At 43.0% G+C, this 17,956-nt stretch overlaps 1 protein-coding gene across 1 annotated transcript in view; it reads right to left on the bottom strand.

The window, feature by feature from the left end:
- Positions 1-444: 444 nt before the first annotated feature.
- Positions 445-17,956, bottom strand: part of COA4 (cytochrome c oxidase assembly factor 4 homolog) — a 73,961-nt gene continuing 56,449 nt past the window's right edge. The window contains exon 2 of the mRNA XM_069640128.1: positions 445-1,122. Within this exon, the coding sequence (XP_069496229.1) occupies positions 850-1,107 (258 nt within the window). The 5' untranslated portion in view covers positions 1,108-1,122 and the 3' untranslated portion in view covers positions 445-849. The remainder of the gene's footprint in view (positions 1,123-17,956) is intronic.

Here is a 17,956-nt window from a genome sequence, read left to right on the forward strand (position 1 = left end):
CTTTTTAAAACTTGTGTTAAATAGGCAAACATGTTGTAACATCTGCTCCTAAACCGTTGAACTTGTTTGCATTCATTCTTTTGTTTTTCATATGTTGGGGGAAGGGGGCATTTTAAAAGTCCACCTTTTAACTAAACAGTTTAGGCACTCTCATGAATGACATTTTAGCAGGTTTAGCAAAAAAAAAAGTGCAGAGCAACATTAAGCTGAGCGAGAATCTTAATTGAAAAGGCCCCTGAAGGGCATTATAGGACTAAAATGCCCAAGAAAGGTGTTCGAGATTGTTCTCCAGTGGACCTGACTTTATGCTATCAAAGGGAGGCGCCCAAAGGAACCATCTGTCCACATAACTGGGAGAATTCTTATGCTAAAATACATCAAGCTAGCACAGAAACAGTCACAGTCTGAGGGAACTGTCTTTTGAAAGACATTCAAACACTTACATTTGTATCCAAAGGGTATTCCTTTATTTTTGGGGGCAACCATAAAACGTTCTGGCCCCCTTGAAAGAGCAGTATGTAGGGGGTACGGACTCTTTCGATAAAAATAAAAGCAGAAAAACAGAAAATGTTATGGCATGGTTCCTGTACATTCGTCCACTCTTCTAGGATCATCAGGGAATATTGCACAGGTTTAACTGATAATCGATCCCTGAGCATTATTAGAGGACACTGGACCCTCGATAGTGTTATCATTGCAGCAGTAGCCTTGACTGTGTCACAGTATCCATGGTGACTATTCTGCTTCGGTGTCTAAACTGTTTTTATTTGTGGTCAGAAAGCACCATTTGGCATCAGAAAAACTGTGATTAGAGCAATTGTAATTAGTCAGTTTCTCCTTCCATCCAGGTCAGCTGGTTTCACGTGACAGCTTGCGCCGCCTCTGCAGTTCCTCGGTTTTCTGCTTCCGATACATGGCCATGCAGCCTTTGAACTGCTCCACCTGCTGCTGACATTTCCTCCAGTCCTGGTGTTTCGCCATGCACTCCTGGACAGCATAGTGAGCATTGCTGCAACCGGTACGAGAGATCATGGCGTCGAGAGGGTCCTCCTCATTGTCGAGGGCTACCTTGGTCCTATCGTGACCTCGCGGGGCAGGTGCAGACATTGTGTGTATTCTTTTCTAAGCAAATAAAACAAAAAAAGAATAAGAGGTTTGGTAAATTGAGCGGTCTCATTGCAGAAAAGAAATATTCATCATCACAAGGGTTTTATTCAGGGCAGTTTCTAGACAAAAACGTGCTCCCACGCACGAGTTTGCAGCACACTCCCATGACGCGAACTTTGACTCTGCACAAGCACTATGTGGAGTTCTGGGTTCTAGCAAAATAACTCTGACATCAAGGTGTGGATGAGTAACTTCTTTAATCAGTTTCCAAGTGAAACATTCAGTTTCTAGAGTCGTTATTCATTAGATAGTAAAGTCCAGATCTCATAGGCAAGCACCGACATCCTCTCTCTCAGGCTACATCTGAACTCCCTCAAGAGAACACCAGTCACACATAAAAATTCTAACCAGTAACATTCCATTGACAATCATGACACTCACTCCAGATTCCATTAGGATGCAGGATAAGACCAGATCCTTACACACTACCTAACAACGCTCAATTCAGCATGCACAGAAGGTCCCTGAAAATGGCATAAGAGGCTGCGGTGCAGCTGGCCAGACATGAGGTGTTCAGGTACTGCGTCATAGTCATACTGGGGTGGTGTTCACAAAAACATGGAATAAGTGACTGATGTGAAGGCTGACTCCTTCATAGAATTAAGAACTGGGACAGGAAGAGGACGACGTGGAGGCAATGGATCATTATATATATTTAGGTTTACAAACAAAGTGCAAAGTCTCTTAGTTGTACTACAAATGCTGACAGAAGGCCCAAGCCGGCCACTATAACTGCCCCTTTGGCATCATTTTCAAAACTCACAACTCATCAAAAGTGCAAGGCTCAAGTTTCACATTGCCATCCATGAGAAGGATGGCCAGTGCTGTTTTTGCTTTGAATTCTGAGACTTGTAGGTTTTTCCATTAGAACTTAAAGGAAACTACAAGTCAGATTGTAAAGGAAATGAACAGGACTGCAGCCTTCTCAAGCATGGCCAGGGGAATCTTGTGATCTCAGAGCAGTGTGTGCATTTTTTATCCTGTTTTCTTAGTTGCACTCCTGTGGATGAACTGTGAACTGATGGGGCACGAAGCTGTGAAATCCTTGGCTTTTATCAGGAACATGAACAAATAAACTGCGCTTAATAAGAACGTTCAAAGTCTGAAGACTCCGGTCTAGAGAGCTCAGGGCTGTTGGCGAGATAGTGAATGTTCCTGCTAGCGTAGAGCTTTAGCCTCACAGCATGTGCTTGCTTTCTTTTTGTATACATTAGTACTCCCCACACCCGCGCCCCCCAGTACGCGCATCCACGCTTCAGTGACTCGCACCATGCTGCTGGCCTTTAGCCACTGGACATCAGAGTTGCATGTGCTTTTAGGTGCTCTTCTCGCTGAGGCATATTCACACCTTGCCTTTGTTGTACCTCCCTCCTTTTGCACCCCGGGCAGCCGCCCGTCTGGCCCACCCCTAGAAACGGAGCTGGATTTATTTACATTAAGTAAAAAAGAAAAGGTCAGGCGCGCACTCTAGTTCCCAGTCTTTTTAATCCTTAAACTAGTAATAACAGGGTTTGATCCCAGCAATGTTAAAAAATAACAGGGTTAAATCCCAAATGTAAGTGGTAACAGGGTTGGATAGTTACACTTTGCAGATCAAACTAAGGATCAGGAGATTGGAATATCGCTTGGGTATAATATTATTCAGTGAGCAGGAGGAGTCACAACAGTGAACCAGGAGCTACAATAGAATGTTGTAAACCGATTTACTTGATGTCAGCGCTAACAATGCATTTATTTAATCCTTTAGTGCGTGGCACAATTGGGCTTTTAATGACTTCTGAAGGACATTTGATGCAATCCTGTATCACAATGCATTACTAAGCTAACCTTCCCACCTCCCCAGTGTTAACGCTACATTGACATCACAACAGTACAATCTTCAAGCGAGTAGACACCAAATACATGGTAAACCACTTTTCTGGTGACATTGCACTGTCCTATCAAGTGCACTCCTCATGTACCCAAGCATGAAACCAGGCTGGAGATGCACCGTGAATCTTACCCCTCCTCATTCCCATCGGTCTATATGCAGTTGTACCAACAAGATCCCTCTGTGGCTCTAGATCATCCTGTATAAATCCACACAGTGACAGTAGAAATGAACCACCGGCACCGAGGCCACCAAGCCCCTGGATTTGCCCTGGCTCCCACTTGTGCACTGCAAGCTCTTTAACATGTTTCCCCCCCCATTTACCCTTCTGAAAGTCACTTGCCTGTAAATTGAATTCAATTTAATCTGGTTTTTGTCTCATTTGTACCACCATACAAAGGCTTCGATGGTAACCTTTAGTGGCTTTATGTAGTGTAGACTACCAGCAGAACATTATCACCATCAATCTTTCACCTTCCTAGATCTGCAGCTCCCTCTATGCAAAATACTTGAATCCGTTCCTGCTGCACAAAACCTGGTTAGCAACTTTCTGGAATATGGAACCTTCCCTCATTTGCTAAAAAAAAAAAAAAAGAAAATACCCATATTTCTCCTGTCCTAACGAAAAACAATGCAGATCCCGGTATACCTTATAATGTTATCACCTCATTAACACACATTTTAATGGCAACATTATTGAAGAGGTGACCACTAAACAACTACTCAATTTCTCCAAGTATCAGACTTCACAACCACCATCAGGCTTTACACCGCCCAGATGTGGACCTTTTGGCCGCATTTGATACGTTTAACACACAACTCACTCCACCGCCTTGAAACATTCTTGGCATTTCTGGCTTTCTTTGCCAAGACTCTCATGCAACAATACGGCGGTTCTCAAGGCTCCATTCGATCCCCATGGCTCTCACTGATCTTATTGCCTCCTTTACAACCATCTTTCCAAAGTATGACACGCAGATTGCCTTCAAACTCCAGAAAAAGGCATATGCTCAACCTTCACATTTCAGAATAACTGGGCCAGATTCACAGCTGGATATTTGATTCTGTCCCAGTATATCATATACCAGCAATCAGATTATATACGACAACTTTGTGGCAGTAAGGGTAGAAAATGCACTCCATCTTTGAATATGCATATGGGATGCTTTTTAGCACCTCTGCACTCTCATCGTATATACATGGCCTAATTGATAGCCTAACTGATTTAGATGATGATGATGCCCAGAAGTTGGAAAGCCACAAGATGGCTTCCCTTTTTAGACACAGACAATGAATACCCTTTGGCTAGTGGTTTGCGAGTACATTCAGCAAGTTGGTATTGGATGGGCATAAGGACAGGTCTAATAGCAGCTAGTAGGTTTATGGGCATACAGGGGTGATGGATTAATTCCAGTATGCACACTGGGCTACATAGGATAGTGTCAGATGGGTGCTCAGGGCTACCTTGTACTAAAACGAGTGAGCAAGCGCGACTGCTTGGGCATAAGTCAGATAGGTCCACAGACCTACAATAGGCTAACTACAAGTGCATGCACAGCAAGTACATTGGTCTGAATTCAAATGAAGACACAGCAGCAGCGATAGGCTAGATGCAAATGGCTATGCAGAGGCAACAGTGGGCTAAAATCGAATGAGAGCACAAAAGCAACAGTAGGCTAGAATCGAATGAAAGCATAAAATCGAGTGAAAACACAAAAGCAGCAGTGGGCTAAATTGAAATGGCTATGCAGAGGCAACAGTGGGCTAAATTCGAAAGAAAGCACAAAAGCAACAGTGGGCTAAATTCCAATGGCTATGCAGAGGCAACAGTGGGCTAAATTCGAAAGAAAGCACAAAAGCAACAGTGGGCTAAATTCCAATGGCTATGCAGAGGCAATAGTGGGCTAAATTCGAAAGAAGGAACAAAAGCAACAGTGGGCTAAAATCGAATGAAAGCACAAAAGCAGCAGTGGGCGAAATTCAATTGAACTGCACAGAGGCAGCGTTAGGCAAAAGTTCAGAAGGGTAAATGGGCTGCACGGGCTGAAGCAAAGGGGCAGACAGATAGTCGTGGCATTGAATACATTAGGCTGTGATTGTAGACTGATGGTAGGCTTACCAGATAACTGGGTGGGGGATAAGGTGGCAGTAGACTGGATACAAGACCAGCGTGGAATTCACTGAAAGTGTTCACTGTTGCAATGGATTGTACATTTTTGTAAAACTATTAAATAAAGTTTTTTAAAAAAGGCAAACGCCGAGGGAAATCTCTCGCAGCATTAGGGCTGAAATTCTGGAACAACCTCACCACAACCCTGAAAACAGAATATTTGGCAATAAATACTTCTTGCAGTATGTGCAGAAAGTGAAAATCTTGCTCCATGGACAGTAATCACCACCATTTCTTTAACCAATAATGGTTCAGCAAAAGCTTCGAGGTGGCACCACCAAGAGTTTGGGCATTAGCAAACTAAAAAATATATAAAATTGATGTACCAACCCATGACAGTTAAATGGAAATGGTTGCTTTCCATGAGGATATTATGTTTTATTGGTGAAATCTTGGAACAGGACATGCTTGATACAGTTTAAGGGACGCTGGAGATATGTGGCCTTACAAATGCAGACTTTCCACGAGGGAAGATTTCGGGACTTTCAATATCATTTTAGGGAATGCAAACTAACCAGTTGTAGTTCCTAAATCCCCTTAGCCCCTCCCACAACCGCAGATCCTTTAATCACAATCTGTATGTGTCTTTTGTAGGACTGGCAAATCTCTAAGATAAATAGATGTATGCTTTTGAAGAGTTGCTAAAGCATGTAACAAAAAAGTTAAATATTAGTGGCACGAAGATAGAAAAGAGTCTAGGATTAAAACAGACATTAACAACCCCAGAATGTCAGGGTTTTATTTACCTAAAGTGTGTGTTTTAACAGTTGATGCATGGGTGCTGCCCTTGCTCAAATATATAATTGTGCAGGGAGTCACGTGATGAGCAGAGTCAAGTAAGGAAGCACAGGGTAGGACTCCTCCCGAGTCGGCCTGTAATCCTACAATACCCCTGCAGTGCAGTTGTGACTTTGCTCATGGATCGTTGTGTGAGAGAAGAAGCAATGGGTGCCGACGGCAAAGCAGACATTGGCCCACCCACACTGAACGACCTACTGCAATGAGGAAGATGGCCGTGGCCAGCATTCACTGCTATGCCACTGGAGAGTGAGTGAAGAGCGAAGTGGGTTGATGCATCTCCCACACCTTTCTGAACTCCTTGCTGCTGGCCGTGGCTAGGCGACATGGAGTGTGAGCGACTAGACTGGGCCGAGCCGAGCGATGGTGCAGTGACGGGTTGCTTTTGCGGCATTGAGGTGAATGTTGCAAATGTAATGATGCACCCGCCCTCAAATTCCTGTGGGCACTTTGCTACCAATTCTTCTTTATCTCAGAGTATGTAATTAATGTTGTAAAGACTGGAGGGGCGTATGTGTACTTCTGCCTACTATATAGTTGTGGTAGAGGCAGAGAGCACCCCAGTCAAGGTTCTTCAATGGTAGCTTTGGGCGAGCAACCAAGACTGAGGCTCAAAGCAGGTGATGCAGTGTGGTTCTTAGGTACAGTGAATCCCCAAGTTCCCCACAATGGAATGTCCACACACTGTTCTGTGATAACGTTCTTTAAAGAATAAAAAGTTAAGTAGATATTTATTGTTCTATAAAACTCACTTTGTACTGGAAATCTAAACAGGTAACTTAAGATATATCTATACAGTTCTATGTTGTACCACTGTTACCTTTAAATTCAATTGTTATGCACCAACTGCTGAAGGTTATTAAAAAAGCATCTATATCATTAGGCAAGGTTTAACATCATAAGACATTACTGTAGATAGGCAAATAAGTAAAACATAGGCAGGATAAAAAAAAGCAATACTGTGTGACGTCCCCCCCCCCACCTGGGCAACCTATAAGGAAAGGTTAGGTGTACTTTATGTTGTATATTACAGCCGAGTCCAAATATGTTCATAAATAATCTGCTTCAACAGATCCCACTACCCCCAAAGTACCTGGGAAGCCACAGGAGAACAGGATCCAAGACGAATCTGGGACCTGGAGGAATCCTGAGGATGGAAGATGCTCTTCCTCTTCACAATACCTTGGGTGCCTTGTATTTCTTGGTTTCACTCGAGGATCGACCCCGGTTGGAAGGAGGAGCCAATGGGACATTGGGGTCGAGCAGGAGAAGCTGTGTCGGAAAGGCAGCAATGCATGTCTGTCTCGGTGGTCTCCAATGTCGGGTTGCTACGCCAGCTGTGGATGTCCCACGAAGATTAAAACTTGCTGTGGGCCGCAGCAAGGTTTGGCTGAAAAAGATAAGAGCCTTGGTGGCCATTTATGACTTTCGGTAGAGATGGGTGCAGTGGCAGAGGTAGATGTCAGTTTTGGGGATTTTGCGGTGTGTAGCCTTTCGGTTTTTTGATGCTGCAGCTGTAGCACTGACCTCAGGATGGCTTTGGCAGCCTATACATGACCACTGGACTTGACTGCGGACTCTCACCAAGTCTGAACTCTCAGGATGGCTTTTTGTGAATTTTAGTGGTGGGAAACCCACCGGCGGACACTCCGGCCCTGGACCTTCTTTAGCTCTGGAAAGTAGCCAGATGTTGGGGCAGTGGAATCCCTTGAATGATCCTTCATATGGTTGGAACTTGGCAGCCTCTTCTGGGTGATACTCAGCAGCTTGGCTTCCAGCGGTCACAAACACTTCTCAGGACCCTGTGCGACACATATGGACTTCTTGGCTTCAATATGTTCAGGCACTCCTCTTCTGGACCCACGAAGATCCCTTCTCTGGACAGCATGCAAACAGGACTAGATAGGATGACACTTCGGCGGAAGAGCTACTGGAAGAGGTTGACTATCCAGGTCCTCTCTGGTTCAGTCCTCGAGTGAGCAGAGCAGCCTTTGAGAAGTTGCAGCCGCAGACTTCTTCCTCTAGCTAGGCCCAGGATACAAGCTTAAGATGACTTCAGCTTCTGTTTCAGGTTTCTACTTTCAACTTATGACAAGGAGGTGAGTGTGAGATCCCAAGTTATACAAAACACTCCACATTCACTCAGGCTCTGCCAGCCAATCACACACAGGTGCATTCATGCAAGCAGCACCCAATCAGGCTCACAACACAGGCACTACACTACATTACATTAATTCCAGTTTCAGTTAGGGCGGGCTCAGGCATTGTGTCACACAACCAAAACACCCACAACACAGAAAGCATATTGACTCCATACATACAGGCTCCACCCAAAGATTGTACCCACAACAAGCAGTCCCTGGGAAAGATGCAGCCAGTCTGGCAGGATGCAGCTCCAGAGCCATATATGGTTCTTCCACCCAACAGCCATTCGGGGGAAGGTAACAGAGCTAGGGATTTTAGAAACAAGGGAGAAAGGCAAAGGAGACCAAGAGGTGACCATCTTACCTTTGTGTAGGAATCCATTGATTCCTATGGCAGGGCCTGGGTATCCCAAATAAAATGGAGGTTACCCAGTGCCACCGTCAAGCCAGCATGTAGCTGCCAACAGGCCACATCCTACTCTGTGGGCAACACACAGGTGTGCCCAAAAACATACATGAAAAAAAGAGACTGGGCTATTCCCTCATCGAGCCATGTACCTATATTAACCTTAAACAAATAACAAAAATTGTAAACTATGAGTTGGCTGATCAGCAAGCATCGGTCAACAGGAAATTACACTAGCCCTGGGTCACAAAACTAAGCAAGAAACAAGGTCCATGGACCTAAGGCGCTACACCTTCAATATTTTACAGACCAATTCATCAATACAAAGGGTTTTTTTTGTAATAAAAAAAAACACAAATGTTCTGCAAATTCTTGCCACGTAGTGTTTTTAGTGGTATGCCGCCAGCAGGTGTTTCGACCTACACATAAAGTTCTTCTTTAGGGCTTTATTTTACCATTGGTCAATCACCAATTACATAATTACAAAACAGGTGAAAATACATAAACCTGTACATATAATACATTACCACAGGATTTCCGATCCATATGGACAGGCACATCCATCATTGTTTGCATAGCTCAAGTCACATGTGAAATCCCAGCATGGGTTATAGAAGAAAAAGGAAAAGACAAAACGGAAATTTCCAATGCCTCAAATTACTTGTCTGTCGCAACATAAATTAGTAAAATCATATTTTGTTATTAAAATGAAGAGAAATACAACCAGAGCCTAATCTCTGATCCTTTACACACCACATACTCAAATTGGTGAATTCTATTCTCCACCACCATTCACGCGTGTCCACCACGAGGGCAACAACCCAATGGGTTTGGAGTGTTCATGACTTACGCCAACCACTATTAGAGTCACCTTGTGATCCCTTTCCCAGAATATCCATTTTGGGCAGTACTCTAAGTGGGATTTGCTCTCATGACTTGGCTACTACAAAGGTCGGCATAGTTGACAGTTTGTAAAATTCAGAAAGTATACCCCGATGGCGTCCTACTTCCGGAATTCTACTCGAGTACTCAAAATCCTCATGGACTGAATGTCCTGTAAAACGTTATTCTGCGGTCATTTTACCAACTATCCATCGATGATGTGATTATCACAAAACGTAGGGTAAGCTTGTTACCTTATTATCTTCAGTCAATTCTCCTTAAACTTCTTCAAAGAGCCAAATGGTACAGGAGGATTTGTATCCTTTCTTATGGATGAACATAGATCTCTGTAATGTACGAAGAGTCACAGTTACTAGTTGGTCCGAGACCGATGACTTGACTAAACACTAATAACCAACCGGTTCTCACCAGTGTGCCCAATCCTTACCTCTAATTGTGTGTGCTGTTCACACAATATGGTGAACCTTCTTACTGGGTTAAGCTGCTCCTTAATCCGGAGCAGAAGATGCTCTGAAAATGAATGGCTTATCGCCTAGGGATTCCAGCCGCAGACGGTAGAAAGCTAGAACCTAGTTTGAAGAGGCGAAGAAAATCCTACGAGAAAAATCCATCAGCTAACCAATGGTTTTACCTGGCAAATTGAGAGTAATAGCGAGTGGCGAGAAAGCCCTGAAACTCGTAGAGTCCCTTATTGGAGTCAGGATGCTAAATGGTAGAGGGCAACAAAAGATTTCACACTGCAACGATATTGTTGCCGCAATACTCCACTTAAAATCCCTATTTATATGCTTAAAAGAACATGAATCCACAATCCAAAGAACTGTTTTTTTTCCGCTTAACTGACCAGTTGGGAGAGGGTGCGATTGTTATGGTACCATGTTATTTCACTTTGCTGTGCACATAAAATTGGTAGTGGTAAGAAACAGAGGTGGAGAATACTATACGCTATATTTTGAAACAATATTCAGAATTGCACCACTAGAAAGGCCTATCAGCAATGACACAAGATATTAGACTGAACATGGAATGTATGTGAAAACTAGAATATGCCCGCCGACACATGGGGACTATCCTCTTCCTCCAGGAAACGCACTCATCTAGCATTAAGACTACAAAAAATGCTCATGCATGGGGAGAGGACAGGTTCTTCACAACAAATTCCAGCTATGCGCAAGGGGCAGGAATTACTAATCACTGATTGATTGTAGATACAGCACCGTATAACGATGGAAGATACATATATGTAATGGCCTTATCAATAACTGTATGGTACAAATGCTAAAAATATACGCCCCAAACAGACCCCATCATTTCAATTAGATCGGCCATTTGCTTTCAAAATATCCAGAGGCCATTACAATATGGGTTGGTGATTTCAACACAATATATGACACAAATAATGATAGTACACGGGTAAATGTCATCGTGCAAGTAGGATGGCAGAGATCATCAAGCAGTTGGCAGACCGCTTTGATCTGCAAGACATAGGAAATACCCCCCCAGCCATGCAATACACATCATTCCAATGAACATGGCACATCTGCCAGGACTGATTGTATCTTCATTTCTAGGGTGGTGAGTGGGGGACTGCGCCATACTGGCAAGGACACTACCCAAAAAAGCCAAAAATCAGTGGACACCACTTGAGCTCCATTATTTTAAGTTCAACTTAAAAGTAAATCTAACAAAGATTTATGCGTTTGCACCTTTATAGGAAATCTTATTGGGAGCTTACTGCGGGAGCTTACTGCGAAGAGCCTGGAGACACCCCAACTGCAAATGTACACATAGCAGAAGGCTAGGTAATAAACCGAGCCATGCCGTCGCTCTCCTTTGGGTCCCAACCGGGATGTGAAAATTTAAAGTATTTTCTCAAGTGTTCAGTTACTCATTATCAGGTATAGCGGTCTTGAATGAGGGTTTTACACATCATCACAAATGACAATGTTCTTAGTTTCTTTATAACCAATGTATCTCCAAAAAGGTGAGTTTTCAAAAAAAAGCACATCACTAATAATTTCTTAGTGAGGAAGCGGTCATAACATCCTTAAGACATTGACTTAGTTTGCCAATGCATTTCAGAGATTATCTCCTTCATCAGGGCGAGTCAAATACTTAATTTAAATAATTCAATGAAAAAACACAAGGAAAAATGCCATTTGTAAAAAATATTTGTGCAAAAGTAAGTATAACATAACATACCGATTGCAGGTTTTTTCAATTGTCATCAAGGAAAAGTGGAAGAAGGAGAAGAAACTAGAAAATAATAAAGAAAGATAAAATTAGTAAGTGGAAAGAAATTCACTGAAAAACAAGAAGCCTGGGATCTACTTAGTAGAATTACTTGAATGGTGTATGACCTTGCTAAAAACAGGACGAATCCTGTGTGTACTCAGAATAGTACTGACTAATTCTGTTAGACACACAACAGGGAAGGCACACGATTCTAAATTATGCTTGAAAAAACGATTGCAAAATTGGAACTACAAATATTCAACACTGAATCGACTTGTCATTCAAAGATATTGAAGGACTCTACACCAAATGCGCGCAGACCTTAGGGTTCTCCACAGAGGAAGCCTCAGCCATCCTTGAATTAATTAGTGAAACCTCAACAGGCACACATGGTACTACAGACAAAGATCCAGCTAAACGGATAAAGCAATTGGAATACCTTATACGTAAGGAGATCAACAGGAAACCTCAAGCGATTACTCTAGGTCGCTACTTTAAGAATCAACGAATTCCCAGAGGACTACGCATACAGCTCCGCCCCACATTGTGCAAAGAGAGCAAAGAGTTCATCCGCAAATGGGGAGCCATCTTGAATAAATGCTCCCTAGACTTGAGTTTATTAACAATCCAGGAACTTTCAAAGAATTTGGTGTCACTCAACACAGAGATTAAAGAGATTGAAAAGGAATTGGTGGGATCATTGGGGAAGGATGAATATGATATCATTTTGGCCGATAAACACCAAATTCGAAGATTATAAAACAGAATTAGAGCAGAAGAAAATTAAGAAGTTCAAACGTGACACTTACAACTACATCAACGAAGAAGTGTACATGTGGATGGACAGGTACGGACCGACTGCCCCGGAAAAACTGTACAAATACGCATCGGATAACACATCAAGCTCTGACTCAGAGGCCCAGAGGGATTCTGAATCTACCACTGATCAAACCACAGACATAGCAAACCGAACAGGCAGCCCAGCAACTCAAACACCGTCCACTTCAGCTTTTTTTAGACGCACACCCAAAAGAACCCGCACGGGGAGGAGGAAATCAAAGGAACAAACCTCAAACAAGATTACAGTTAAGGAAAACTTAGCGATAAACATTTCCAAAAGAATGTTAACTACAACAGAAGAAGCAACATTACAAAAAGGACTGAGTTGTGTGCCTGCTTACGGAACCACACTATTTGACACTACATTTGAACTATACAAGTTTGTCAGAAAACTCAAACTTAAAGTTTTCTTTAATGAATTGGACACTCAAGAAAGATCTGCCACCAATTCTAATCTTAAATAATTCTGAGCCAAAAGTGGTTTCATACCGCCCATCACGGTACCGTCCATTGATGTATTCCAAAAGCTGGTCACCAGAGACCTTAAAAGAATAGGGTACAAGTCTCCACCACACAAGAACCTTAAACCTCATGAGATGCAATAAATCAAGGATCTGTACAGCAATAAAATATCACGATACGCCCGGCTGACAAAGGGGGCGCAGTGGTCATTATGGATACCATTGACTATGAGACAGAGTGTATTAGACAATTACATGAGCCCACAGCCTATGCCCCATTGGATTCTGACTCCACACTGGCCATTAAACGTAATCTCGAAGTACTACTTGATAAAGCCATGGAACTCGATTGGATTAATGAACACACACACACACGTGTATCTCAACAACCAACACCCAAGGATACCCAATTTTTATACAATACCTAAAATTCACAAAGATTTGATCAAACCACCCGGAAGACCGATCGTGGCCGGAATTAACAGTATCAACCAACCATTAGGTGTATACATAGATTTCTTCTTACAGCCATTGATACAGAACACAGACACTTACATCCGGGACACTATGCATTTTCTACAGAAATTGAACACCTTACCTTTTTCACCAGGAATACCTGATGTTTACCATTGATGTTAAAAGCTTGTACACGTCCATACCCCACAATCTTGGCATGGAATCTGTTGAATGGATACTACTTCAAGCACCAGATATTCATGGGAAAAAAATTCATTCTCGCCTTCTTACAGTTCATAGCCGAAAACTCATACTTTCAGTACAAAGACCAATTTTTCTTACAGATCTGAGGCACATCAATGGGTGCCACCATGGCACCCACATACGCGAACTGCTTTATGCATAAGTATGAGAGTGATCACGTACTCAACATAAACAAATGGAACAAACATATTCACCTTTGGGTACGTTACACTGATATTTTTGGAATCTGGACAGACACCGAATCAAAATTTAATATCTTTTTTAATTACCTCAACAGCACTGACAAAGGAATACAATTCACCAAAGAAACATCCCATCGAAAAAAAAGCAACAGGCTATAACACCACAGACCGCAATAATCTATTACATCGCTTAAGTTTCCACCAACCCAGCTTACTCAGAAATCTACCATATAGTCAGTTACTAAGGGTTAAGAAGATCGTTAGTGACCACGAAGATTATCTACAACAACAAATTGAAATGAAAGAGAAGTTTCTGGCACGAGGATACAAGAGAGATGAACTTGACTCTGCCATTGACAGAGTAAAATCTTTGGAATGAGATACCCTCATAGTAAGCAGTCAAAAGACCAAAAGGGAACTCAAAACGCCAGTTTACGTGTCCAAATTCTCAGTGCAATGTAACAAAATCAAAAACACCATCAAGAAACACTGGAGCATATTTAAAATGACATCAGGGTCCAGAATCTGTTTGATGAATTACCGGTTTTTGCATTCCAAAGAAGCCGTAACCTACGGGATGAGCTAGTAAAAACAAGACCACCGGCGAAAGAACCCATTACACAAAGAACTGGGATTTACCCTTGTTTACACTGCACCAATTGTAGTTTTGTGTCTAAGGGTAACATTATACATCACCCTCGAACTGGAAGAAAAATTCTAATGAGAACATATGGCAATTGTGATCGTGCTAATATCATCTATGGAATCAAATACCCTTGTGACATGTATTATGTGGGACAATCAACAAGAAGTGCCAAAACCTGCTGGAATGAACACCTCTCCTGCATTCGCAACGGAAATATGAATTCCACAAGGTCATAATTTAACCCAAATAAGATTCCTGATCCTGGAAGTCTTGACCAAGAACAATACACATGAAGGCTGGGTCTACCGCTCAATATAAGAGACACATTCTGGATTGATAAACTAGGGAGTTTGACTCCTAATGGTCTCAATGAAGAGAAAAATGTTCATTGTTTTATTTGAATGCTGTGATTAGCTTGGCTATTTGTGTTCACCACACCATGTGTGTTTTACAGATTGTATCTTGGTTTGCACTAAGTGTACCAGTATTATACATAAGTACATGTTTTGTCCATTCAGATACATCACCCATTTTCATAGAAGCCAGAGATGCCATCTCTTATGACCATCATTTTCTCTCTTCTAATTTTTCAACTTTCAATTTCTATAGTATTTCTTTTATAAAAGCTTAGACACGCCTTATATCTATTTACTTTCAGTATCTTCTTCACCGCGCAGCATGCCACCAGTGCGCGACGCGGCTCCACGCCATCATAGCAGCCCTGTTGCTATGCAACAGATACACAAGTCAGCCTTCCGCACTCTGCACGCATCCTGTACTCTGAGCACAGTGCAACCTCGTTACTCCCTCCGCGCCGCGTGTCTCAAGCATGCGACGTGGCATAGAATACAAGAAAGTAGTCCCATTGCCTAGGCTCCTCACACACGCCGAACGCTCGGCAGAACGCAAACACGAGTTGTCAACTCTATTGACAACCTGGTACGTTTCACAGAGTTTTTTTACCATTGTTCACAGCGCTTACAAATGTATGGCTATGAACATCTCTGTCCAGCAGACGTTGTCAAATCACCACTTACCGCCAGTTCAAGGTGGATTCAGCAGCTATTCTGAGTACACACAGGATTCGTCCTGTTTTTAGCAAGGTCATACACCATTCAGGCAATTCTACTAAGTCTTCTTGTTTTTCAGTGAATTTCTTTCACCTTATCAATTTATCTTTCTTTATTATTTTCTGGTTTCTTCTCCTTCTTCCACTTTTCCTTGAGGACAATTGAAAAAACCTGCAATCGGTACGTTATGTTATACTTACTTTTGCACAAATATTTTTTACAGATGCCATTTTTCCTTATGCGTTTTTCATTGAATTATTTAAATTAAGTGTTTGACTCGCCTTGATGAAGGAGATAATCTCCGAAATACATTGGCAAACTAAGTCAATATCTTAAGGATGTTATGACCGCTTCCTCACTAAGAAATTATTAGTGACTTGCTTTTTTTGAAAACTCACCTTTTGGAGATAAATTGGTTATAAAGAAACAAAGAACATTGTCATTTGTGATGATTTGTAAAACCCTAATTTAAGACCGCTATACCTGATAATGAGTAACTGAACACTTGAGAAAATACTTTAAATTTCCACATCCCGGTAAGGACACTATCCAACCATAGTCTTGTGTTACTAAATATGCACTGGCCTATCTAACAAAAACTCTATGTTGCATGAAGATTTAAATGATAAGGACCATCGAGCCTTAACTTGAAAATGAAATGGAGAACACCTTCATGCACCCATTTTGCCACCAATACAGTGATCAGTCACAACCCATGGAACATTATGGGAGACCTTCGAAGTGTACATCAGGGGCATCAGCAATGCCAAAGAAGCAGGTATTCTTAGAGACCCAAGGCATAGCCCTGCCAGGTTAGACTAACAAAGTTACTCACCATAGTGACTACCTTGCTCCTAGTCCATAGTCCCTTTCCTCCATACTTGTGGGACATTCCGTCCTTTGGGACGGGACCGGAGCACTTTTGTTAAAAAGCATCAAAATTGAAAACATTTTGCCCAATCTTTTTATGCGTGGTGCTGCACGCGGCCTAACCCCCGCTCTCCTGAGCTCTGCCCCGCGCATCGCCCATCAGTCCTTTTCTATCGCCAGGTCTGCGACGATTTAAGTAATAATAGAGGATACTTATTAGGGGGGACGGGGCGGGCGTATGGAGGAAAGGGGACTATGGACTAGGAGTAAGGTAGTCACTACGGTGAGTAACTTTGTTATACTCCTACGCCCCGTCCCCTTTCCTCCATGCTTGTGGGAGAATCCCAAAGCACTCCTCACAGGTAATACGGGTGGATGGAACTTCCCTACTGAAAAAGGTTTTTAAGAATAGCCTGGCCGAATTGAGCATCGGCCATGGACCTCAGGTCCAAGCAGTAATGCTTACAAAAAGATGATGGGGAAGCCCACATAGCTGCTTGGCAATGGTTCCCCAGGGAACATATTTTGGAAGGCAACAGCAGCTGCTTTGCCATGTACAAGATGGGCATGAGTGCCCTTCGGCGCCCTTCGGTGGTTGAATGCCCTGAAGGTATACGTTTCAGGAATACAGGCGGAAATCCAACAGGAGATAGTAGCCTTTGAAGCAGGTTTCCCTTTCGGGTCTCCGAACGTAACAAAGAGTTGATAGTTTATGGCATAAGGCGGTCAGGACCACATTTAAATCCCCCTTTGAATGAGGATTGCGTACAGGTGGGAAAAGATGTAAAACCTGCATAACGCCTTTTAATGACTGGAGAGGATGCAGATGGGTGTGAGAAAAACCGAACACGTTGTCGTTTACCATCGGTAGAGGAATGCAACAATTCCTTGCCATCAAATGGAAGGTCCAGAACTTTATCTTACACCTCCTTCGGAAACTTGGTCGCATGGAGCCACGCTTGGCGGGAGGTGTCAATACCCACCATCAGGCCTCAAGCTGAGGTATCCACATGGTGTGCCGCAGCTTCCAAGAGATCTTGCGCCAACACCCTGGCGTCCGACAAACGGCCTTGAAGTCAAGCCTATCCGCGGGAATGCACTCCTGGAAATCAGCCAATTCCTTCCACAGCTTCAAATTGGCTGCCACCAGGATCAGCTCGGTATTTGCTTGGCGAAGTTGCAGTGCTGAGTTGGCAAAGACTTTCTTGCCCAAGGAGTCCAGAATTTTATCTTCCTTGGAGAGAATCTGAGACGCAGCCGTAGAGGTCGCAAAGGCCGACTTGGATTGAAGCGTAGCTGCAGCTACCACCCCGAGGAAGGGAGCGGACAAGACGGAGGTGTGAAGACTGTAACGAGCGTCTATTCTCTTATTGATATGCAGCCCGGTATGGGGCTTATCACAGACCTTACAGGCCTCAGCCAAAACGTCCTTCTGGAGGAACAGGCCGGTACGCTTTTGTGGTGACAAGGTTAA

Source organism: Ambystoma mexicanum, chromosome 7q (assembly GCF_040938575.1).
Source record: "Ambystoma mexicanum isolate Mex_15411 chromosome 7q, UKY_AmexF1_1, whole genome shotgun sequence".
Classification (NCBI taxonomy): Eukaryota; Metazoa; Chordata; class Amphibia; order Caudata; family Ambystomatidae; genus Ambystoma; species Ambystoma mexicanum.